The sequence below is a fragment of the Parus major genome, chromosome 1 (assembly GCF_001522545.3).
Source record: "Parus major isolate Abel chromosome 1, Parus_major1.1, whole genome shotgun sequence".
Taxonomy (NCBI): Eukaryota; Metazoa; Chordata; class Aves; order Passeriformes; family Paridae; genus Parus; species Parus major.
In genome coordinates this window covers 38,890,948-38,918,025 of record NC_031768.1, presented here as the reverse complement: position 1 = coordinate 38,918,025, position 27,078 = coordinate 38,890,948, and the positions used below count along the sequence as shown (strand labels likewise).

The 27,078-nt window shown below is 38.2% G+C and overlaps 2 protein-coding genes across 3 annotated transcripts in view; one reads left to right on the top strand and one right to left on the bottom strand.

Annotated features, from left to right (window-relative positions):
* Positions 1 to 27,078, top strand: part of UBAC2 (UBA domain containing 2) — an 84,803-nt gene that overhangs the window by 22,612 nt on the left and 35,113 nt on the right. The window lies entirely within an intron of this gene.
* LOC107205848 (G-protein coupled receptor 183-like) lies at positions 15,678 to 26,325 on the bottom strand. The gene is given in 2 exon segments (XM_015630868.1): positions 15,678 to 18,562; positions 26,285 to 26,325. Coding segments are annotated over 2 exon segments (1,146 nt in total). The 3' UTR covers positions 15,678 to 17,457.

Here is a 27,078-nt window from a genome sequence, read left to right as displayed (position 1 = left end):
CTTAGGAGCTCTGCTGGGCAGGTTTGCTTGGTCTGTAGGCTCAGCATTGTCCTTGGAGGGAAATGGAAGAGCAGCTGAGTGTGAGTGTGCTCAGGACACCAGAGCACCAGGACAAGGTCAGCTTGTGCTCTAAGCTGGCTACAGCGGACAGCAGAGCTGGCTGCAAGCAGGTGATTTCAGAGTCATTGTCTTCTCAGGTGTGGAGTTGGGTCCAGTTAGAGGACTCTGTATTTGCCAACCAACTGTTCAACTACAAAAATTATATCTATTTTACACACACACACACACATGCATGTACGCACATTAAAGGGAAGGAGCTGAAAATCCTTTACTTTACTTTACTTTATGACAAGAGCCTAGAAGAGTAAGTCAGGGCATAAATCTGAAGTTCAATAGTTTAGTCAGCTGTTTTCATTATGCAGACATTGTATTGGTAAAGGTGGCTTTAAGATAGGATGGAGCAGTGAAACTGAACTGGGACTTGTGTATTCCGTATTCTCTGCCACTTTCATCTTTTGCCTCCAAATCATACTGCCTGTCAGTGCTTTTTTATTTTAGTCTTAGAACATCTGGGACATTGCCTTCATTTGCTTGTAACTGAGCCATGTGCTATGTGATGATTTGGGCCGCCAAATTCATATCACCCAAATAGCAGAAATGAGAGGGAATACAAAGCTTGTTTGGTACAAGGAGCAGTGAGAGGAGAAAGGGCAGTAAAGGTAGCAGGATGTTGGACATCTCTCTATTCCTTCTTTCAAATTTGGCAGCATATGGAGTCAACCATAAGAGCTGTACCAGCAGCCCATGGTTCAAAGCGCTCATTACTGTCTAGATGATGTAGTTTATTCCAAGGTAATGGGGCCTAACCTGTCACAGTTATTGAGTTAGTGATTGACAGTGTCTTGTTATCCTGCATCTGGCTTTTCTTTACTGCCTGACAGTTCCTGGCCCAGTGCTTGTACTGACTGGTGCTAAGATCTCTGATTCTGGGCAATGGGGCTTAGCCTCAACTAAGAAACAACTGGGTGAAATGGTTTTGACCTCTGCTGTGGTGAGGGCTAATTACTGCATCAATGCTGCCATCTGCGGATCTTTAGCAAGCATAGCAATTTATCTTTGGAACAGCAGAAATGACTGATGGGTTCATTTCTTTATATACCTGCACTACTTAGCCAGTTTTTCAGGAAAACTGTTATAAAGAGTGAAAGCCACTTTGTTTCTCCTGTGGAAGGGACATACCACATGACTTGGAAGCTGTGATTGTTCCCATAGCCGAGTAACTGCAAATTCTGTTATTGTTCAAATAGTTATATTTCATAGAGGTCTTCCCTTTGCATTTCTGTTTGTGTACATTAAGATACAGCTCTGAGAATGAGTTGTAAGCGAAGACTTTCTTACTGTGCTTAGTCTGAATTTACCCAGAAAAAGTGGTGAATTACAAGACACCTAGTGGAGGAAGAGAAGAAAGACTGGAAACAACATTTACCGTTCTTCTTTTGGCTTTGTTATATAGCACAAGGATAAAAAACTAATAACAGAAATTAAGCAACACTGTGTTTCTTAAGCTACTCTCTTCATGATTTTGTTATTTGTCTGATAAGTCTTTATCAAAATAAGATACAATAGCAATTACTTTCTTTGCACAGCTTTCCATTTTTCAGAAGAAATGTTTTGAAAATTTTGTGATTAAATTATTTAAGAAAATAAACAACACCTTCTTTCCTATGTGGGAATAGGGGCCTCTTTTTTACCGTAGCAGTTGACCCTTGTTATTTTCAGTCCACATGGGCATGATCAAGTTTTCTTTCTGTCTTTACTGGCAGCTTGGGGTTCCCCCCCCCCCCCCCTTCTCTTCCTCTTTCCGGAGTTAGGAACACCTTGTTTGTTCCTCATGTTCAGCCATAGTAAAGAAAGACAGGGATGTGGAAGTCCCTTTGGAATTTAAAAGGAAATCCTGCATCTAATTGTAGATGTCTGTGCCAAACAATTATGTATAAGTTATCATTTCAACTATTGTTTGCAAATTGGCTCACTGCAGTGCCCTCTGTCATTGATCTGAAGGGAAGCAAGCTTAAAGGAGTCATTGCATCCTAGGAACCTAAGTTGTCTCTTATCTGTAGAAGTTCTGCTGCGAGCATAGATTGCCACATTTTTGTTTTAAGCATCTGATATCCTTTCATATAAATGATAACCTCCTTCATCACAGAATGAGCTACTTTCATTCCAGTGATATTCTGTGTATCTCTTCCCTTGCCTTGTATTTGTAGGGCAGTTATTTGATTATTTGATTATTTGATTATTTGATTTATTATTTGATTGGAATGGAGGATGAAGGAAGAAAAATGAATGAATGTTTCTTCAGGGTGGCTGGAGACATTGTTAGTGTGAGAAGACACTCTGCCTGTTGTAGCCTTTTGCAAAATAGAGTGGTGGTATGATTGCTTTCCTAGGACAGATGAGGAAGGTAATGGAGTAACTTCACAAAGGAGGTCTTGCAGTGACTGATGCTTTAAAGAAACCCCCTTGATTTACAAAAGTAATGAACAGAAATTGATTCAGTAAGTTCAGTGGTATTTGAGAAGGTACAGTTATATGACTGAAACTTTAAAAAACAAATGTGCATGAAACAGAAGACAGCATGTGCAATTAGTAAAAAAAGTACTGCAATTGTTTCACTAAAGAATTTAGAAATAAAAATGTTTGTTTTTCAGAGTTAAATGAGCTGAAGGCTTTCTTTTAAAAATCTTTTAAAATTTACTCTTTGTTTTTATTTTATGCTTACTGAATACTCTTCTTTTGTTTAGTCATCACTTTGCTTCAAATACCTTGGTCTGTAGTTGAGAAAGAGGGTTATATGGTGGTCTTAATAGGGAAGTTTGTTTTGAAAAAATCACTTCTCTGCTAAAGCTTTTCTGTTTTGTTTTTGTTTTATCATGAGCAAGCTAAAGAGTTTCCTGCCAGCAGTTTGTGCCTTACAATACTTACTCATTGGAAAAGTCGAACTACAGCCATGAATCACAAGGAGGTGTGAATGGTCTCCTGACCAAAAAACCCTAAAATGGTGGGAAGCATTTTAATGTTCAAGTATTGTGAAGTAAGCCAAACTGTGTGAATAAGATAAATATTAAAACCTCCCTTTACTTGTCTTCAGCCTTTGAGGATATGTTATGATGTCTGTTACAATATTGTCACCATAATGTGGTTAGAAGAAAGTTGATATTTTTACCAAGAATACAAAAGTAGTTTAAAAAATGGCTTGGCCAAAAAATAGCACATCATTTACCAATAATATTTACTGTAGAAGAGGGCTGAGGAATAGCCAACAACTCAACTGTTCTACAGAATTACACTTAAAATCTAGAATAGGGGATATATGAGTCACATTCTGTATTTAGCTCCAACTTACTGTCTCTGCCATGAAAATAGGTCATAATAAATGAGGCAAAAATAGCTTGTGTGTTTTGCCACGTAGGCTGACATTAATTGCCATCCTTTGGCTCCACTCGGGCCAAGCATTATGCTAAATATAGATCCTGAGAAGATCATTTAATGCTTGTATAAGATGGGCGCTGGGAGTGAAGACCCTCTTCATCCCGTCACATACTCAGGTGTGGACTGGGTGATCTGGGCCATTTGTGAGATCAGTAGGGTGGAGAGAAGCAGTTTCTTTGCTGAAATGTTGGAGCTCATAGTGCAGTGGAAGATCATATATCGGGAGATGGTAGGAAAGGCCACAGCTCTCATTCATGTGTGGTGCCCCCCTCTCCCTCCCCAGCACAGGCAGTTGTCATGTAGACAGACTTGTCCACGCAAAAGATTCTGGAGGACTGATTCTACCCAGGTGCTTCTCTGCACTTCCTTTACTCCAGAAATATTAAACAGGTGAAGTTATGGGAGCTGTAAGTTCAGGTGGCATCTGCACATTTTGAAAATATTTCTCAGGTGAAGTAAGAACAGATATGAAACTAATAATGTTGAAAAGCAAGTCAGTGAAATCATAACCCTTGAAATTCAGGTGTGTAACATGCCAGGGTCTTGGATCACTGCTTATCAAATGTGTTTTGTCTAAGGCAAGAAGAATAAATATATATATATATTAGATTCAGAGTTAAAAGCTAATCTCCAGTACAAATTGGATTATTCTCAGTATAAGGTTCCACTTTTGAGGTTATATGTGTCTGAAGGGCCTCTTGAAGTAGGTGCTTATCTTAAATGAAGTTGTCCGCTCTTCTTGATTCAGTGGAGTGCCTCACAAATGGCACTTTACCAGAGCAAGTGTCAAGATCGCTAAGATCTGCTAGACAGCTCTCTTTAGATTAGATTATAAATTACAGAAAGATTATAAAAGGCTTGGCTGTCTCCCATAGAAGTATGAGTTTGCTTCCAGGCTATCCCTGTCCAGGCCTGGAGGGCAGGCACTTCACTCAGGCTGGAATCTATCTGTATGTGAGTACCTTCAGTGAGCCCCTTGGCAGTGTGTCCATACATGGTGCTTTGCTCATAGCTTGCCTTGCACGTGGGCATAGCTTGGGAGACAGAGTGTACAGTGGGGGTAAAACCAGTGCCCATGGGATTATAGCCTATTGTCATTGTTACCAGGTATGTAGTCCCAGATTTCCACGGCCTAAATCAGGAACCTCCTCTGACATCTTTCAAGGAACAGCAGCCTCGTGTCTTTACTTTCCGTGTCTGTATATCAGCTATGCGGCATCTTTGGGCTGTGTGGTCCCTTTGTCCATCCAGGTTCTGCTTACTCAAAGCTGACAGTACCATGGTGTATTACACAGGCGTGAAGGGTGATGCATTACCCTCTGCTTGGGTTAGGGATATTGGTCATTTGGTGGAACTGACATTATGTACTATAAATTATTGAGTGGGATTAAGTTGAATGTGGCATGAGCAGGAAATCTGAGACACTTTCTCAGAGTTGTTTTAAAAATGTTTTCCTCTGTTCTGGAGCCAGTCATCCATGCGAACACCTTCTCCAGATTTCTGACAATACAGAGAGGTTGGTCAGGATGTTGATGAGTTAGTTGTGATGACAGCATTCCATCTGAGAGGGAGTTTTTGTTCAGGACTGTCTCAGCTAACAATGCAGTCACACGACATCTGCTTTGCTTTTTGTCATTATTTTCTGGCTTGGAGATAGCTTTGGGGCTTGGTAAAGCACGTCTACTAAATTCTTAAATGAGAAACAGTCAAGAGGAAGCACTTAGTCCCTTAGTTAATGAGCTGATTTCCCATTGGTATGAGACAAAATAAGTTTCTCAATTTTAAAACTTTTGTTCAGTTCTTTTTATTTCTGTGTCTTGTGTACTTAAGAAAATAAAAGCAGTTCCACAAGGGGATTCTCAACAGTAGTCTCTGTGTTTTTCGGTGGAGAACTTTTCTATTTTTTGTCACCAGGGGTTTTAGCAAGGGCTTCATGAGAGGTGGTTTTGTTTGTTTTGCCTTCACTTGATGATCCTTTTTCTTTGTGAGATATTTGTTTGATGCAGTCTTTCCTCACACTACAGCTCTTTGAGCCTGTGGTCACTAGCTTTTTTCACCTTTTGATAGTGTTTTGGTCATTGTGTGCTCTGCCACAAGTTTGAAAGAAGTTGGAAGCCTGTGTGGCTGAAACAGTAGAACATCCTGTGCCCTTCCTCTTTTCTTTTTTAAGAGTCTCCTCAATTCATCCCACATTCCTGTACCACTTGTCAGAAAATCAACCTGCTGATGTTTCATTTAAACCCTTCTTTTTTTAGAATTGGGGCCTTTCTGTACCTCCTGGACCTCAAGCACTTTTTTCTTTTTATATTTCTAAAGGTTGTTCAGGAGTGTTTCTTGCGTCTTCAGTGTAATAACTGTCTTTCTGACTGTTGCAGTAAACAGCAGACTGTGAGGGGACAAGGGAGCTCGGGGCAAACACAAGGCTGGGGCCCCACGGTGGAATCACTATATTCCTTCTTCAAGTAACTTTTTTTTGGGCTGTGGCTGAAAGAAGTGAGTGTTTGCAGTAATCCCAATGCATGTTTCTGCAAATATTCAATCAAAGGAAAAAAAGGACTTCTTGCTTATAATTGGAGACAGGGATGTACTATCTGTATGCATATCTCAGTCTTCACATCTACTTCTACATCTACTCCTTTCTGTGTGTCAGAAATTTGAGATAAGCAAATATAGGGTGTGTTTCACTCCTTCCACACTATGTTCAACCAACAAGGGGAGTAGACAGTCAGGAGTCCACCTTTTTGGCATTAAGTCGAAATGTCTTTGTCCTTAAATGCTTAGATAATGCACTTACAGACTGTGACTGATTTATCCCATCCAAAAAAAAAAAATAAGTCTTGCACCAAATATTTATTGCAGGGACTCATTTCAAGTAATTTCTGCTTAATATATGAGTGATTGTGAATAGAGCTGAAAAAGTAGGGGGACAGGATCAGAAAATAAGACTGAACGTATTTAGACTCTTGAGGGAAATAGGAAGATCTTAACATGTGAGGCAGAAGAGACAGAACAATGGTAGAAAAAACATACCCATATCAAATGCAAAGTGACAGATGGTCAGTGTAAGGGAGTCTGAGGCACTTGGACTGAGGGTTCTGACTCACGTTCAACTGATGGAAAGAGTGGAACTCATTGAAACCATAACTGTGGCTCCCAGCCATGTTCTCCACTCCTCTGCCCAATGCCTTGCGCAGGAGGCAGCAAGAACAAGCACATGTGGCTTGGTTTTACCTGCTGAAGGTGCAGTTTTGTAGCAAGGCTGAGCTGGTTCAAGTGTAGGCTGCTGCTTACAGAGCAACCAATTGGCTCTCAGCTGTACTTTCCTATCTACCACTTGCAGCACAAGTCATCTGACTTCTTCCACAGGCAGTGGTTATCAGGAGATAATGTTTGAAAATAAAACATAGATACACTCATGTTTTTTCAGGGATCAGTTCCCACCAGCTTAAATTTTTAAACTTGCTCACTTCTGGGGTTGACGCATATCAACACCAGAACAAGGAAAGTGATGGAAACATGTAGCTGGAAGGTAGGATGGGACTTTCTCTTTCCATTGCTCTATACCACAAGATTCACAGCTGATTGCATCAGCCCAGCTTCGGGTGCCTGAGGTTAAGGTATGCATTGCTGCAGAGTCGGTAACCCCTTACATAGGATGAGGGTAGCGGGGGTAGAAGACATAACCTCTGACCTGGAGTTCCTGATTTTAGTAAGTGTAGGAGGAGTCATCACCCAAAAGCTCTGCCCTGTACAAACTTGTGCCATTCAAGATATCAGATATAATAAATGCATAATCAGGTGTTTTTTAAGTGGTGTCAAGATTTGCTGAAGATTTTGAGGGTGATCTTGAAATGTGGCAATGCTCCGTTTTCACATTAATTAGGATACTTACCTCTGCCTTGCAGTTGGGATGTGGAGTCTGTCTGCAATTGCACCCCTCAGATAGGCACATTCATGTTCAGTAACAGTATTTAGAGGATGAAAACAATGGGGGGTGATCTGACAAAAAGTCAAAGAATTTTACCAATGATTGAATATGTCTAGAAGCAAGATGACACATCTTTGAAGGGCTCCCCTGAAAATGAGTTGTGCTTTTAAAATTTAGAGTGTTGAGTGGCATTAGTAATTGCCGGCACTCATCACTTTCACACTTTTACCATTTAAGTGGAAAGTACCAAGCATGGTTAGATATCTGAGAACTAATTATTCTGATTGGAAACTGGTCTCCCCTTCAGAAGGATTAATCTCTGTGCTCAGTACTCTGTAAGCAGTTTATGGAGGTAAACATTACATGTGTCTCTGCCAACCTGGCTAAATAATGCCAGGTGTCTTAACTCTCTTTGAAGATGAATTGGCTGTAATTGGATTTCTGCACTGGGTAATTTTAAACAAGGGCTATTAGAAACAGTAGTTGTTATGAAGAAGCTCCACAATAGGCATGTTATGATGAGATATTGCATCTCTCTGAGTGATTTAGTATTTGTCTGTTAAAATCAGGTTAGCAGATTAGAAATATGCTTTGGTGTGGCAGTTTCAATTTTTTCTTGTTATGTGTGAGCAAACAGAAAAGTTTGGGTTTGAGTCGGCCAGAGGGGGAAAGTGCTGCTACCATGAGTTGCACAATGTCCCAACATTGTGAACTTAATTTAAAAAAAAAAAAAATTGAAAGAAGGGAAAAGATAAATTGCTATCTTTTGGATTTCAACAAAACTTTTAAAAATAAAAGAAGACATTGGTGGATTTTTTTTCAATAATATACTTTAAAAAAGCCTGAAATTTTAGTCAGAAATTGTTTCTCCATAAAGTTTTTGTAAGAGGGAGGTGTATATTAAGAGTGGAAAAGATTAATTTTATGAGAATTTTAACCACTCTTCTGGCAGTCTTTGCTTATTGAAAATTATTAAAAGCTTAAAACTGAAACCAAGTGGATAGAGCAAATTGTGATGTTGCCCACAGTATTTCATTTGCTTGGTGTTGTTACCAAAGACCAGCAAATGGGAGTTTTTTGGGAAGCACAGGTAAGAGTAGTCATATCTAATTTTTTATATTTAGGGAGGGTTTTTTTCACCAGTTTGTTTTGAACAAATAAAAAATAGGTTTATTTAGCGTCTGAGGTGTTTGTGAATTTTTTGACACCGATATTTAAGCTCTTATGTGTGAAGCACAGGAATTGCTAAAAATTTTAGCCATCTTTTTCCCCAGGTCACATAGCATTAATTAGTGGTTTCATTTTTGTGTGTTTTTTACCATCCCTACACCATAAAAGGTGGAAATTTTTTCAAATTCCTTGTTTTCTTGCAACCACTGCTTGATTACAGCTTTTCTCAGAGAGAGCTCTGCTTGATTCTCTTTCACAGATTTTAAGATCACTCACTGTTTGGTTTTCCATGACTAGTAATTTGCTTATGTTTTTATTCCTTTTTTATTCCCTACAAAGCATTATCATTAGCTTGTTTTTTTCATTTTGATTGTAACAAAACTTAATTTATTTAAGTTTTTTAACTTAGTGGCTTTGGTCTTTTTAATTTGGTAGAATACTTCTTGGAGAAAAAGAATTACAACTCATACCTTATCCTTCTGGTGTTCACATTTGGAAAGATGATAAATAAAATACCGAGGGCTTTTGCACCAAGGAAAGGACTGTATCCCTGTAAGAAAGGCGCAAACACTTGCAAGGCAGATGACTTCATTAATAGCCTAGAAAAGCTGATAGCAAGTTACGAAGTTCTACATCTTTTCCAATGCTGGGAACGACGAGATGTTACAGCTGTACCTCAGGTCAGATGCAGATCCCATCTGTGGTGAGGTTCACCAGCTCTGACATCACTTGTATTCACCCAGGGTCTTCTCACAGTACAGATTGATCAGTCGCTGACAGAAGCCAGCAGGGAGTAAGGACAGAGCTTTCAAGACTCCCTTGAGCAATATATACTCTTACTAATAAAGCTCCAGTTACAAAACTGTTGCATATAATAATTCATATGAATGAGACATTATATTATACACATATACTTAATTTTAAATGTGCATTGACTACACAGTGGGTAATTATGTATTGACTGTGCATATAGTGATTAATTACACCGTTGATTAGGTGCATCTTAAGTAGAGATCACGTAGTATGCGTGATGCAGAGGCCTGCACCTCAGATAGTAGTTATGTGGGTCACTGCCTCTTCACAAAACAGTTGTCCACTGCTGTCTGCTACAGGAGGTAAATTATTATTTATAAGGTTGTTTCTTCAACTGCCAACATTTTGGTTCAAAATACAGCTGATTTTATGTTTTCTTATCAATTGAAGAAATACTGCTCTTCTAAGCAAAGGTCACTTAACTAAAATAAAATTTTCTTTAGAGTTCTGAGGTGCTCTGTAGTTCTTGGTGTGTCTTGCTGGTACACCCTGACATTATTCCCAAGCCAGTGCTATAAGCATTGTGTGTATGAAGAAATCTTGCTGTGAGCAGTTGTGTTGTATCATCAGATGAAATGGGGTATAAGTCATGGTTCTTAGTCGCTTAGACCTTTTCTTGACATGTTTACAAAGTTGAGTAACCTCTGAAAAGAGGGTAGCAAAACCTTTTTCTACCCGTGGGTCTGCGGCCAGTGAGGCACGCTTGTTTCCTGTTTTTGTTTGGGACTAGAAAGTGGCACTTTGTGAAAGAGCATCAGAATCAGATTTCTGAGAATTTTTTTTTCCCTTTTTCTTCGTATCGTGAAGACCTTATCTGGACCATATGAAAATGAGACTCCGTCTGTAGTTAAAATACGTTATGGTACTCTTTATTGATGTCTATTCCGAAAATCTTACAAAATCTGATCGTTAATCACTGAAGTTCAGCAGGAATTTGCAAGCTGTACCACAGCAAATGCTCCAAAGGGGTTGTGATAGCAGTTGCGCTTGATTGCTCGAATAGAGACACTAAGCTGTACAGTTAAGTGCCTCCACACCACCAGCAGCCACAGTATTAGGAAGGCAGGGCTGTAGCCAGGGGAATTAATTTTTCCAAGTTCAGCTTTCCCCATGCAGAGGAGGAAATACAGAGAGACCTTTTGTGGAGGCAGTATGACCAGTTCAGACATGAGGAGGAATTTCCCTGACCCTGGGCTCTCCATCTGCAGTGGTCCTCAGCTGGTTGCTCTAAGCCATGAGCTTGGCCTCTAGGTCTGCCAGCTGTGGGCAGCTCTCCCTGTGTGCTTGGGTATGGCCAAGGGCCTGGGATGTGGGTGCTAGCTCAACAGCTGAAATGGTGCAGGAGAACAGCAAGGAGGGGCAGAGGTGCCCTGGCTGTACCTGGAGTTGTGAGCTGCTTGTCTTGCAGTCATCCCTGGTGTTTGTGGCCATTAGTTTTGGTGTTGGCATCTAAATATGTTGGTTTTAGAGCTTCTGTTCTAGTTTTTGGCTTAAAAGGAGTTAAAGTGTAAAAGACCTTTGCTTAATGAAACTAATACAATGTTAATACTATTATGTCAGTAATTTCAGATGACTTGATTATCCTCCTTGCACATTTAAAATAGTTGGTTTGCCCCCCTCTGAGTGAATGAAGTAAGGTTCTAGTGGGTGTTCAGGCTATTTTGAATAGCTGGCATAGAGAATACACAGTATTGATTTTTTAAAAGACAAAAAAAAAATAATTGACCCAGAATTGTCTTTATAGTCTGGTAACTTGTGAGGAATCTTCAGCTGTCCCTTTTTATCAAAAATGCCTCACACATGCAGCTGGCTGGGGAACTTCATCTCTCCCTGTTCCACTGGGGACAATGAGCTGTCATTGTTACTTCTAGATGCAGTTTCTGTAACTTTCCATATTTCACAGTTGTGATACTGAGATGTCCGGTACTTAGTCCCTTAGTATCAGTAGCTGCCAGTAAAAAACTATATGACTCTTCTTCAGGCCAGTGAGTTGAGAATAATCAGTCTTCAGCATCTCTATATTTAAAGTAGGCTGCCTTGTAGTTAAACTGACCACAACTTCCCTCGAAAGTTACATGCCACAGGAAGGATGAAACTGCTAAGCTTAGCTGATCAGAGGGAGGAACACAGCTCTCCTTTTGCATGGTATAAGACAATGCATACTTTTCTGGAAGGGATAGGATAACCACAATGTTGCTGCCTTCCAACAGGTGCAAAACTTTCTTTTTTTAGTTTAGCCCTTTGCACAACATCTGTCACAACTGAGGAAAACAAAAGAGGAAGAAGAGAAATTAATACTTTTGCAGTGAGGAAAAATGAATGCAGTTTTGTGAAAAGAAATCTATGACATGTCTTGACCTTTCTTTTATTTTAGGAGGATGCTAATGACAGCATTTTGATAAGGGCATAAGTAGAGGACAAGACCAGAAGATTTTAAAGTTATGTAATTTGCTAGTTTTACTGCAAGGCCATTGAATTACATGTTGTTTTCCTGCCTAACTTGGACCAAGTTGCTAGTCATTAAAGAATGCAGGTTGAAAGAAACCACTGGGGATTATGTTGCCCAGCCCTGGAAGTACCAATTTCATCAGGGCTGTGTCAAATCAAGTTTGGAGTATCTCTAAGGACAGATATTTAAAAGGCTTTCTGTGCAACCTTTTCTAATGTCTGACTAACATGATGAAAAAAATGCTTCTTAATGTTTAATTGTTCCTTAGCACAACTTACACCTGTTACTGGCTGTTACCATCTTTTCTGTATCACTCCCCATTAGGCAGTTGCAGATAGCAATAACATCTCTCATTCTGAGCCATCTCAGTTCCCCTCTGCCTCTCCTCTGGTAATGTGCTGCAAGCGCCTTCTTGGTAGTGCAACCCATTTTGGTAGTGGTCTGCTGAACCTGTTCCAGTATGCCAAGTATCTTTCTTGTACTGTGAAACCCAGCAAAACTTGGTACAGAATTCCAGGCATGATCTCACAAGTACAAAATGGAGAGGAAAGATTCTTTTTGAAAACAGTCCCATACATGTTTGGCTAGGAGGTCACACTATTAACTCCTCTTTAACTTGTCCACCAGGAGCCCAGACTTTTTTGACAGTCTGCTTTCTAACCAGTTCATGCCCAGCCTCCACTATTATGTGGAGTTATTCTAGCTTGGTTCTGCATTTGGCTTGCTGAGCTTCATGATGTTCACGTGAGTCCATTTTTCCAACCCATTGAGGTCCAGTTCTTCCTTATTTAGTGCCTTGGAGCAAGGTTATCCAAATTTGTCAGTCATGTGGCAAGATCCTAGTTTAGAGAACCTTTATGCTGATATGGTAGGAAAAGTAGATCAGTATGCTGTTGATCTCATGTGTATAGAGATAACCCTGTTCTCTTCTGCCACACAGCTCAAACACAGCTGGATTCCCATTCTTTATTTACACTTGCCTTCTTTCCTTCCTTTAGAGTTTGAATTAAGTGGTGAACAGCTTTTATCTGACTGTTCGCAGGAGGAGAGACAAGATGATTTGAAGGAAGGGGATTTGATGCAGGTCTGTAAAATCACAAGTGCTGTGGGCAGGGTAAATAGGGAGTCACCGGTTCTGGTACAAGTTCACTGATTTCTGGTACAAGAAGCAAGGGACTTCAGATGAAACTAACAGGTGTCACAAGTGAACAAAAATGGCTCCAGACACCATGAGTAGTTATTCTGAGCAGCTTCTTGCTTCAAAACTCTGCAGTCACAGACATTTTATTTGAGTTCCAAAAGGGACCAGACAATCTGATGGAAGAAAACATTGATTGAGGGCTGTCATGAGACATCTGCCTCAGGAAGTCCAGAGTTAGACACTGCAGGAAGCCAAGGGAGTATTCTGAGGGGAAAAAAATTGAGGAAATATATCTTAGCATTTACTACACAAACAGTAATTCCCATTTTTCTTCAGGGAAGGGTTGCAGATTGGCAGAGTTTTTTGTATTTATTTTGTACCACAGTCTTAATCTGCAGGCTGCAGATTAGCCAAGACTATATTAGGAAATATTGCACTCAGATGCATTTGTTGTTTTTCTAGTAATTTGTGTGTCTGTTGACACACTGGCTGTGTATTGAGCCAGCACAGTGGGACACTGCTGAATACAAACCTTAGTTTATCTTCAGTTGTTCCCCTGCTCTGTACCACAAACATGGTGATAGAACAGACTATGTCACTGCTTTTCAGTTCCTCCAGAAGTGGTCGTATAAGGCAAAGCTTTTCTTCTCTTTCTCTTCAGCTGCATGCTGTTTATTTTTCCTGCATTGCAGATTGTCCCATTGCTTTACTGGAGTCTCTTCATTCCTTGCTTACCTAAAAGCTTTTAAGTTTCAGAGCAGTGTTAGTCTTAAATTGAATATCTATTTAAAAGAGCTCAAAACCTTCCTCTTTTTTACACTGATGCGTTTGCTGATTTAAGAGGAGTCACTAACCGCTTTCAAGAGCTGTGTTATTTGTGGTAACATGTTTACAGCTTCAGACAGTTGCTGTCACTGTCTTTTGCTAAATGACCATGCTGCTTACATGTTCCTCATCTATACAGCTTTCAGAGCCACAGACCAACAGTCAGACAGCAATCCCCTTGTCCTCTTCTGCTGGGACTGTAAGCCACAGGAGACTGCCTTACTTACATCCACAGTTTTGGTTAGTCTTCAATACCTTAGTGTCCAAGGCAGCTGAGGGTACCTGCACTATTACTGCTTAGTTTCTCAGTAAAAGAAAAGATGAAGGTGCTAGATGTTCTTCTGCTGGAAGGGTGTGTGTTTTGGGATTTTTCACATGGTGCACCTTTAGTTGATCATGTGTTTGACAACAGATGTCTATCCAGCCTTCTTTTCTGGACTTGGACAGAGACAGCCAAAATGTAGCATTTGGCCACCATCATCATTTTTTCTTCCCATATGCTCTGTCACCTTCCCTGTCAGGTAAGATTTGAGAGATGTCAGCAGTAGACATGCCATGTTAGTACTAGAACTGGTACTCCATGTAGTTGGAGTTCTCTTAGCAGATGCCTAGCCTGACACACCAAAGTGTAGAGTTAAAAGATATTTGTTGCTTTTTCAAGAACATGTGTTTCAAGACTTGACCTACCAAATAGATACCCAGTTTTTCTGAGAAGGTCAGTCAGATCCTCACAGTGAGCAAGCCATTTGAACCTACTGCTGCTTGTCAGCTGCTTTATTTGTATATGAAAGGCATGAAAGAGTTGCAGGTCTATGTGACCATTTACCAGCCTTTCACACAGAAAGGAACATTGTTTAGAATGTATAAAAAGCCTTCCCCAAAGAAAAAGCTTATTTTTTCTTGCAAAGCTCACACTACTTCAAGCTGCAAGTTGGGTAAGGGCATCATGAAGGAAACCAGTTGTTTGAGAACAGCTGTAACTTTTCACTCTTGCTGTTCTGCTTTGGCCCCATGCAGCAGGTTGTTACCATCTCTCTGGTGATGGCTGCCAGCCTCATGCCTTAGCTTGTACAAGGAACAGGACAGATGCTCTCTAAATGTTTTGCTGCAGTGCAGTGTCCCAAGCCAAGTGAATCCCCCACTGCTACTTTTGGCAGATGACAGAAAAGAGTCTCCTTGTTGACAGAAGTGTGCTTGAGCTGTGAGTGCATCCTGACAAGGAATGAGAAGCAGTGACATTACTGCCACAGATACAAATTGTCACTGTCCATCTGTATGTCAGTGCTTGTAGGACTTTGTCAGGAAACTGAGCTTATCCTAGCTTTTAAAGGCTTTTATTGGTTTTTTTCAGCATTTGAGAAACATTTAAACAATGAGAAAAAAGCAGCTTTTCTCAAACCTGTATCTAACTGGACTCATGCTAGAGCAGCATTTTGATGTAAAGTTAGCTGTTTGGGAATGCTGATGTGATTTAGAGACAAAATCCAATACTGATAATAACAGAATTGCTAATGTGAGAAAATGGGGATAGAGAAAGATGTTCAGTAGAAATCTTCATATCCACTTAGAAAAGTGTAGTTACCTGCACTATCTGGTGTTTTAATATACATTTAAGTTATATTCTGCAGACAAATATAAAAAAAGGCTTATTGTATTTAAGATTTTATAATCACAGTTAGATGAAATGCATACTAAAAACTCAAAACCCCTAGACATTAGTAGAATAAAATAAGCTTGGGTTAGTGAGATGTTAACATTACATATATTTTATTTCTACCACTTCTAGTTATTCATGAGTGGTCTGTCTGTGATTTTATCTGGTTACCACTTGCTTAATTCAATAGGAACACATTCATAAATAATATTTTAAAGTAGTTTATTAAAAAAGCTGACAAAAACAGAACCGGTAGATCATACAGAATTAAGTAGCACTTCTCCTGATAAAAGTTATTCTTACACTGCTTTTCTAAAGCTGCATAGTGTCTTCTAGAATTAGAAAAGAGAGAATTAGTATTTTAGAATTAGAAACTCAATTTTGGGAGTCTAAGTAGTATGAAATATAGGGGGGTTTGTAGGTTTATTTGCCATAAAAAAGTAATTGTTAATTTAATGTTTCTGTACTGCTCTTCCGATATGACCCTTCTATGTTTGCAGGTAGGCAGAGGTCAACATGTGAGGAAGGAAGAAATTGCAAAGATGACGAATGTAATATATTTGCTTGACTTCCAGTACAACCTCAGTGTCACAGAGATACAGCTGAAATAAATAACATCTGTTCTGACACCTGGCATAACTTTTTCTGATGATTATCAGGCACTCCTTAATTTTCCATCACAACCTCCTGGTTGAGTTACCAATTTGTGTTGGCCAGTAAAGGCATATTAATATAAGATAGAACACTAAAGGAAAGATAGAGGGGCCAGGAATAAAGTAGGGAAGGAAACTGAGACGTGACGGAAGGGCACATCAGCAGGAACCCAGTGCTTACATCCTGGATTCTCAGCTGGTATTGAGCTGATTCCAGCAGGATGTGTTTAAGTCGTTTGGTCTATTTCCTGAGCCAATTTCAGCATGCCTGAAGGGATCCCAGATACGCTGTATGAAAGCATGATGAGAAAACTTGTTCTTTCCCAGCCAATTCTCTGTTAGCATTTATTGATCGCTCAGGTAAACAGTGCTTAGAGAGAGGTAGCCATCTCATACCACCAGAATTAATCCATTAATTTACTTTTTGGTGGTCTCAACTATGAACATTTATTCAGGTTTCTACAGCGTTTGTCTTGTGTCCATGTCTGACTTGAGCAGAAGTTCTGAAGAACACTGTATCACTGTTCTTTTAACTGAAATGGTGCAGTTTTAATATTACAATTCAATTTGTGTTTATAAATAATCTATATACAACAGGAGTAGAGAGAGACTTTTTATAATACACACTAGAAAGTAAAGTTTTCCTTTAGGAAAAGGAGTAAAGCAATAATACACCTTGTGAAGATGAGTGATCTAACATGCAAGAGATGTTCAGTGTTGGGGAGAACCAAGCAGTTCATGTGTTATATTTGACAATGTTTTCTGTGTGAATTGTTCAATAAGGTATTTGTTCTCCAAATGTTGTAAAATGCAGTTTCACCTCCAAAGAGCTATAAACTAAGTATTTGTCATAGTCAAATGAGCAAAAAAGTTGTCCATTTTATCTCAAAATTTTATTTCCTCTGTTTATGTGACCTGACCAGCAAAACCACTGCTGTAATTGGAGCTCAGCTAGAGGTCTTGACATTTTCAGATGTTCTGGTTGTAGGTGGTTTGAATTGTAAGCTATATATTTGCTCAATCCAAACTGCAATTTGACTTTGCTTGAGTTAGTAACATCCAGGCATATGTATGTGCAGCATGGAATCTGAACATTCACAATGGTGCATATTTCCTGGAAAAAATAAGAGATCCGTCAAAAGGATACAGCAAGAAGATTATAATGCTGAGTTTTCCTGCTGTCCTGTGACAAATATTTTCAGTCCATCACTCCTTGATTCCCTGACATTCTGAGAAACAGAATTTTACTTGAGCTGCTGTAAGGCAGCACTAAGAGTTTTTGCTATGGACCCTGGATTTTTAGTCTTGGTCCACTGTGGTGTACTACAGGCTTTATTTTTCAGGTAGCTTTCCGTTGGAAGACTTAGCAAGTACCGTCATTTGCGTTTCTCCTGCGTCACGTGAGCTTTCTTCATGATGTGATCTGGCAGCACTTGAAATTGATACACTCACTTGTCGTCTCAGTATTTTCAGTACAGTTCTCTTGTATCCTTTGCATGCAAAGAAATAGATGAAAGGATCTAGGCAGCAGTTAAAATTCATCAGAAATACAGTATAATGGAGTGACTTCTGGAAAATTTTCTTTTCAGTGCACAGGGGTTCTTGCTGAAGTTTCTTAATCATGTGTTGTATGATTGCAACATGATAAGGTGTAAAGCAGATGACGAACACTATAATTACAAATATGATTGTATTGATGGCTTTTTTGTTTATCCCTGATTTTTCAGTCAGTGGATTTTCCTTAGCTGTTTGAAAAAGTTTGCAGCTGATTTGAGAGTAGCAAAACAGAATAATCCCCAGGGGAATAAGGTACCCTATTAAACAGGCAGCAAGAAGTATAAATGGTAGATGTTCTATTTTCTCAAAGTTTGGATATTCCATACATGTAGTCCTTTCATTTTCTTCCTGTGACATGGATTGGATAAGTAATGGGAAAGTTTGACTGAATACAAGAAACCAGACAAAGACACAAATGCCCTTTGCATATTTAATCCTTCTGATCTTGTATCGGAAGGGGTGGACGACAGCGAAGAACCTGTCAATACTCAGGCACGTCATGAAGTTTACGCCTGCGTAGGTGTTGATGTAGAACAAGAGCGCGGTGATTCGACACAGCGCTTCTCCAAACGGCCAGTGAAATCCCAGGGCGTAGTAGGCTATCCTGGTTGGCAAGGCAATGCAGAACAGCAGATCGGAGAAGACGAGATTTGTTGAATAGAGGGTAGTAGAGTTGATCTTTTTTCTGTTTTTAAAAATGACAGTGAGAGCAATGGTGTTTCCAAGCACCCCAAGAATCAGGATGGAGCCATAGAAGACAGATAGTAATATCCGTGCTGTGTCTTTGTGCTCATATAAGTCACAGGTGGAACTGTTGGTCTCAAAGGTTGTGAAAGGGTCCATTTCTGCAACCACTGTTGTTGCAGGAGGCTCAGTAGACCTAACATGAGGAAAAAAAACAACAAAAGGGAATGTTTTGTAAGAAATGTAGATAAACTACTTCTACATAACATATCCACATGGATAGCCTCTGTTGCAACATAAGACTAAAAAAATGAAATTAAACTTCATTGCTGTGAAATACTTTTCAAGACTATTTGCAAACAAATGCCTCCTTTCTGTTTGTTGATCCCAATTTCTTCTCTAATAAAAAAAAATCAGACAGGGGGCATTGTAATAAGCCAGGGATGTAATATAATTGGAAAGTGAAGTCTGTAGATGCTCAGGAGGTGGGAGCCTGTTTAAAGAAACCTGAGGGGAAAAAAGGGTCTGAAGAAGCCACATGATAGAGCATCAAATGAAGTCCCTAAGGATCAGACAAGCAGACAAAATGTTTTAAATGAGTTTTAGTTAATTTTAAGGGAATTTTTGTTCTTAACAATTCACATTGTGTTTCTTTAACTTGTTTAGAGAAACTTGCTTTTTCTCAGCATTTTTATATTGATATTGCAAGAGAATCATAGATTCATTTAGGTTGGAGAAAACCTTTAAGATCATAGATTCCAACCATAATAACTTGTTTAATTCTATTTTTAAGAGCTGACTTTTGGAATCTAATTCAAATGTTGTTACAGACATAAATTCTTAAGACTACTACTTTAATCACTCTTTAGTGACCCTGCTCTAGAGAGATAGTGCAGGTGAACTATTTTACACTTTGTCAATTTAGTAGACTTTTGAAATTGTTTCATCTATACAGTCATAAGTAGCATAGAAAAGTTGCAAAGTGGCAGTGGTTTGGGGGACTTAAAAATATTTTAAAATGGTCCAGCAGAATCTCAGAAATGGAAAGAACCCCATCCTGTTGATACTGGTTGCAGTGCAAACATTTCCTAGGTTTGCTGTCACCTGACAATTGTATAGTGTAAGCATGAAACTCAGAAAGGATAAGGCATCTCATTGTTACTCCTTGGGCAGCTGTTCTTCAAAAGGGTGCCTCTTAGTAGAGGCACCTTTTATGAATTTAAACAGCAAGTAAAACAAGATTAACAAAGAATACTACCTGAAGATAAAAGCTGTTGCAACTGGAATTCTGACTTGAAACTTTAATTAACATCTCTATGTTATTTCTGAGGATCTGTTATTCAACACATAATATTTACAAGCAACTGTTGCCTGTTGTGCTTCCAAAAAGTCTTTCTGGGAAATACCTCTCAGTTTTAAGGGATTTAAACCACACGTTTTAGAAAGCATTCATTATCCTTTTATTAACTTGTGAAATCATTAAAAGGTTAGTATGTTCTTTCATGATTTGAGGAGATAAGCAATAAGATTGCTTATTTCAGGGAGTTCATAATTAATGGTTCCCTGTAAATGGTAAACCTTTAGATAGTGGATGATGTGTATTAAAATATGTAAATTAGTTACATTACATTACTGTTCAAGGAAGAAATTTGACTTCCAGGTAGCACATTAAGTCTGTGTTTGCTGCATTCTGTAGACAGGAGGGAAGACAGATGAGTGATTTCTGACTGATAGATGTACAATGTTCTGATTCTCAGATATTTGTGAAGTAAGTACTGTCTGTCAAGAGGTGGAAATACTGCATTCAGGCCTCTATGTCAAATCTGAAGTGGGAGTTCTGTGCCTTGAATAAAGGAGCTAATCTGGTAAATAACAATTCCAGCTGCAGTGCAGATTTAAGAATGCCAGCAATTTTATATTAGCTACTTCTGCATTGTTGTCGCTGTCTTGGTGTTAGTGTGTTTGGTGATTGATTAATGCAGTAGTTATTACCCTGAGGATAGTGATGGTGTGATTTCCTCACATCTTTTCCCTTACAGAAGTGTTTAGGATGGCTTTTGTTTAACTGAAGTGTAACAGGCTGCTTCTTGCATAAAATGGTGTGGGTTTGTGTAGGCACCTGTGTATCAGTCAGTAAGGTATATTGTTTTGTTTCTCATATTTAAATGCTTCTAATTCTTGTTCACACTCCCAGCATCACATCTATCTTCTATTAATCTCTTTCTTGAAATTTAGGTAAAATAATTTTGTCAACATATTTAGGAAAGGATAATCTAAGATTTGTGATAAACAGTTCAGTTTCAGTAACTAGCTATAGCATATTAAGTGCATAATTTTATTTTTGCTTTAAAGCTGTAATAGTTTTGGTTAAAAAACAATGCACATTCATTCATATGTCTTTCTATAAACATTTGTAAAATGTAGACTATTATACAAAAACATTGAACTATAGTTTACAAAGAAACCTATATATTCAGTAAAATACATTGGTTTTTTACATCAAGAGTAGAATTTCATAAATTGCATGTTACCTAATTTTGTGCTATGAAGTTGGATATTTAATATAATAAATTAATCTAGAACTTACTGTTCAAAATAGGATGTTCATCCCCACGTATAACTGGTTATATTGAGAAGGAGTGCTAGCTGAGACAGTGTTTATGTCTATCCATGGTGCTAGCATGGATATATATGGGGAGCAGTTCCTTGGCAGGACAAACTGGCCACAAAGGGATGAGGAGAAAGCTGGACAAGCACAGCTCATGGATCTTCCAGGGCACTGTGCAGTCAGCTAAGCTGTGCTCCTTGGCAGGCTCTTCTGCATGCTGTGGGAGTCAGCCCTAGGGGCAAAAAGTATTCTTTTTGATCCTCTGTTATCCCCAAAATATTTTGACGGTTAATATAGGGAACACATTTTACAATGCTGTAGATGAGTATTAGTGTTTTCTCTATCTGTAGGTATGTACGGGCATTTTTGAGAGTCACCAATGCGTTTAGGTGCTACAGTACTTGAATATATTTATTAAAAACAAACTAACAAACAAAACCCCAAAACAAACAACAAAAAACCCAAAAGAAAGAGAGATATTTTAGCTTGTTTGTGGCCCAAACAGAGGATAAAGTTGATACCATCCACAATAATGTATATCTCCCAAACCGTGATAACTTCTTTGTACTTCTGAACTCTAATTGTTGTTGGATGAACTCCATTCACCTCAGCAGCTATTTCACATTTCCTTGGCAATCTTGGAGAGGGCTTCATTAAAAATAATATTTTCTTCCTGAAAGGTGTCCGGATTATTAAGTAAGATAAGATATTTTTTTAAAAAACCTATTCCTTGTGTCAGGTTGCTGTTTATTTCTTGGCAGCAATCCGGAATGATCCACTTATTATACATACAGCATATGACATCCTCTACAGAATGTATCTAAAAGAAGAACATTTAGAATATTTTTGTGAGTTTTACATTATTGGAGAATAAATGGAGACTGTTACATCCTTATTGCTGCCAACCTCAGACTAGCTGGATATGACTGTTTTTATGAGCTATGTGCCTGAATAACTCATGAGACCATGGCCATTTAGTGTCCCAAATCCAGATGCATCAATGAATTTACCCTCTAGAACCACTACTAAAACTTTTGGTCTTCTAGATTGTTGGATTAAAGAGCCTTCCAGTGGTGTTACAGGTTTATTATTGATACTACTTTGAAATATGTACTTTGAAGAAAGATAATAATTTTCCTTATCAATGAAAAAATTTAGAAAACAGCACCAGAGGTTTTTGGCATGCCAAAATGTTATGGTATAAAGTATTGAAAATTCCTGTCTGTATATCTGAATTGTAAAGAGGGTTGTTCAGATTTTCACATTTTTTGAGTCTATAAACACTCAGTGACACAGACCACTTAGTCACTTAAAGTAATCTTTTCAGATTATATTATTTTAGTGATTGTGTATAGATTCTGGTAACTTCATTTAAAGCATACTTTCCAACATGCTGTTTGTCTTGGAAAACTGAAGAGAAGGCAAATTACCCATTTGTACTCTAGTCTTTGGTCAGTCAACCTCCCTGCTAAAAAATGTGTATGTCTCTTACTTAAATGTCTCTAAAATTAATTTGCAGTTGCTGTTTTCATTGAGTCTCTTTACATTTACACAATCTCATGGTTTGGGCAGTTCAAGGTAAGCTTCGCAAATATTTCATCACAAGGTGAAGTGATCCTGTGATGTCTGTTCTAACCCCAGCTGTGTCCCACAAAGGACTTGGGGTTCCAGATTCCTCATGTTATTAGTGTGCCTGGAGGCAAACTCACCACTACATCCTTGCTTTTTCTGCTCAGTGGATTATGTATGCAGGATGGAGTTGTGTAGCATTGCACTGGGAGTTTGTGAAGTTAACTTACTGTGATCCAGGAGTATTTCTCTGATTCACTCTGTCATAAAATATCTCCATTGTAAGGGCATGGCCACTGCTCTCTGCTTTGACTTGGGAAGACCTTATGCCTGAGAGAGTTTAATTTTACTGTTAAATACTATGCCCAGGCTTGCAACCAGTGCAGGTTGTTCTATATTGTTTTTTCCCTTGCTGTTTTCAAGACTTAGCACTATGTTTATGTTCTGACCAGCAAATTTCTTTAGTCAATTACCCTACAAGATTTGTTAGCTAGGCACCTGCTAGTCTGTTCTCTGTGCTTCTTGATGTTTCACAGCAGTAGCATCCATGTGGGGAAAAAATTTGCAGCACAATGGCAAGCTGCTTACATGTCTGAAATCTGTGCAGGTGCCTTTCTAAACCAATATTGTAATCTCATCAAAGAAGGAAAAAATAGCTTGTCTAGGAGATTTATGTTGTGTGAAAACATTTGACTGGCATTAGTCATTTGTTTTATGTTTATACATTTGTTTTGTGTTTAATCCTCAAAGCAAAAGATGTTTGATTAACAGGATGGTGACTCCAGTTTGGAAGTACTGTGTAATCCAAAGCTCTGCTTCATAGACATGTTAATGTATCATGGCCTTTATATGTAGTATCATAATATTACATACATTTAACTGTTAAGAAGCATACACTTAAGCTGTGAGCCAGCAATTGCAGTGTTTCACTTTAGATTACGTGGGCTGGGATTGTGTGCAAGCACTGGTACAAAGCTATCTCTGTATGCTAAATGAAATTTCTTCTTGTTCTCATCTCCTGCTTTTGTTAGGAGCACCATCTGCCTTTTCAGCATAACAGGGGACATGCAGAAGGCTGTTACTGTGTATTGTAATCTAATGTGTGATTTCTCTGTGTCTCTTCATAATTTTCATTCTTTGAGGATTAATCCCTGGCCCATTTGTCCCTGGTCCAGTTGCTAATTTAAGGATACCAATTATATTCTTGGAAAAGCATAGCAGTTCATTAGAAAGATCTCTCCTGGCTCTCTATGCATAGTATGGTTTAATCCCTGTGAGATGGACAATATTTCTTTAACAAATCATGTTGGGGGTTAATATTGGGGTTTTTATGCATAAAGAGTAGAAATTATTTTAAAGGAATGGTCAGGAAAGAGACTTCCCTGCAAGATTCACTGATCTTGCTGTCCTCTATAGTTATAATCTGTGTTGGTCTTACATTGTTTCAAAACAGTAGAAGGTGGGAAATATGCAGTGCTGCATTTTTGTAGGTTTAATTTTTTCCTTAATCTCAAAATTATTTTTTGTATTTTTTGTTTGTATTTCTATTTTATCTTACAGGTGATCTTTATTGTAGAGTGTTTCCTCTGTTTGAGAAAAAGGCTTGATTCAATTAAGTTCTGTATATTAAAAGTTTGTGTGCTAAGTTGCATAGTAGAATGCTTTGTTAAAATAGAAAGAACATATACCTAAGGTACATAATAAGTTGCATGGACTGGCAGCTGGGGATTGCACATAGTTTAGTAAAAGCTGAGGCGAGAGACAGGCATGTCCTAAAGCTTCCTCTTTCTTTCTAACACTTTAACACTCATATGCTTCAAGTTTTTTATGTTATTTTTTTTATTTTTTTTTTAAAAGCTGTTGAGTTTTGTGTTCTAGAGGCTGGTGATTCGGCCTAATGACCTGAAGATTGAGTCCTCAGGTCACAACCCACAGCTAAATTTGATGAGAGAATTTACAGGCTAGTGCATTTATCCCTCTTTGGTGTAGATCCAAATTTGTTGGTATAGTAAACCCAAATTTGTAACGCACAAATTTGCATTTTTGAGATTTTTCAGAGAATCCCAAATATGTATTTCATTATTAACTTGTTTTAACAGTGGCTATAAAGAATTATAATATTATTTAGCTGCTTAACAGAATATGCAAGTGCACAAGACAGTGGGATCTTTATGGCCCTGCTTTTGTCTATTACTATAGATTTTACATGACTGTTGTATGACAGTTATATTTGATGCTAAAAATAATAGAAAATACGGTAAATGAGATGGAAATAAAAGCAGTTGAGTTGAAGTGCTGCATAACTAATTAAAGAAAAAGTGGAAGTAATTTGAATGGTATATCCTGCTTTTATCTGTTGGATCTCTCTTTTACAAGGGTGATCTGTTCTACAGAATGTGTGAGCACTATCTAAGATAAATAATCTCGGCCAAAAACACATACTAACATGAAGAGCTGTGCTGATGTTAAGATGATTAACTTCCCTTCAGTTTATACTTGTTTAAGTATACTAAATGTAAAAAAGAGAGAGCCTAAACCTAGAGCAAATAAGCAAAATAAGTGTTAGCCACTGAAAATTACATTTTTTCTAGCAGAAGAAAATAGTAGTCATATGAGGATTTTTACTTTAGTACTAGAAAACATGCATACCTCTTTGAGTTTGGGGTTTTTTTCTGAGTTGCATGAAGCCTATGCAGGTATAATACTTAATTTTAGGGTTTACAGCTTCAGATTACAGCTTCTATATTAAGGTTTTTTATTCTCTATACATGCTCCTGAATCTTTTGACCAGAAAGGAATGAGATTTGAGCTATTAAAGAGTAATTTTCAAGTAAATTTTCAATCCCCTTATCTCTTCAAGAGCAGCCATGAAAATGTTAGACACATCTCTTGTATTCTGTGCTCAAAGGCATGTACTCTTATTTTTCTAATATAAATGATAGTTGTTAAACAGTCTGTCTCGTTTTGCCAGTATAATAGGAAAAATGTATTCTTTTAAATTGGGAGGGTGTATAAAAATCATACCACTGGTAATATTTCTTCAGCTTTGTGACACAAAGTTCAGTAATAAAGAGAAAGATGTTTGGTCATTGCTATTCAGAAGAAGAATGCCTTCTAAAAACCATGAAAGAAATGTGCACTAGAAGTTAAAAGAGGAATTAGGTCATAAAGCTTTGAATTCTTAAGATGCTCTGTTGCAATGTTTAGACATGAGAAGAGCGAGCAGTTTTTAAGCTGATAGTAAAGGCAGTTTTAATAGACAAGGAGATAAGAACAAGCTATGCATTCACAACTGCAGCATGGATTTGTTTTAAGGCTCTCTCTTACTATTATTCTGTGAGGTTCAGTGACTTTAGAGCTTCAGTGCTTCCTTCTACAGTAGTTTTTTCTGCATTAGTATAATTTAAATTAGTGTTGCTAAAAAATTGTCTAAGTTAAGGCAGTATGAAATGTTTCCCTGTGATTGTCAGAAGGCTGTATTATAAGAAAGGGGTTGGAATAACTTGTTGATGCTGTAGATAAACAGATCCTTTAAGTGGAAACTAACTAGCAGCAATTAATACGGGATTATAAAATATCAGAGAATTTCTTCCATGAGCTTTTCCCATACAAAGATCATTTATCCTTACTACCACATGAAAATATCCAGTATAATGCAAAAAAGGAAATATTTCTGGAATTGTTTGCTGTTGCTGAGTGGCAAAGGAAAAAAGTAAAAAGTTAGTTCTTTTCTGTACTTACATCTCTGTAGCTTCTTGGATCCTCTGAGCAGTTCAGGGCATTACCAGAATGGCTTAAGTGCAAAGGTTTACTCTTGCACATTGTTCTCAAGAGTGATTACGTGAGTCTTTTGTGGGAGGGGTAGGGTTTTTTCAAGCGCTTAAAAAAAACCAACCCTGTTTGTGTGCCGGTCTTGATTTGCTGCCTACTGTTTTATGGGATGTGAAAGCATCTATTTTTGATCCTTTTACAATTAGTCTGCTCAAAGAAAGTAATTAGAAACAACGCTTCCACCTCCCCCCTGAAGTTACGCATTACTGACTTTTGCAGGAGGGACTTTTACCCTGAGGTTTACTTGACTAATTGTTGACCAACTAAAATCCCTCTCATATGTGAAAAACTTTGTTTATATGCCATCTGCATTCAAAAATACCCTAATTTACAGCAAAAAGCCATGTGATTAGTACATGCTTTAAAACTTCTTCCTGATGAAGGAGGAAACCTCAAAACTGAGATATACCCAGATGTGGTGTTAAAGCAGACAACTCAAACGCCTGTGGACATTCCCAGCACGGTTTTAGTATTGTAATGATGGGGATTTACAGAAATGCCTTTCAAAAATATATGAGGGAGTTAAAGAACTCTGGGGCTTTGAGAGATTAGTAAGCATACCTGGCCTTTGTAAGCTTTTTATTACATTTTAAACAGTGATAATAACAACAACAATAATAATTATTAGTGATACTAATAAAAATAATAATAACTATTATGAAAAATAATGAAAAAATGTAAATGTATCTTATGTAAGAAAAAAA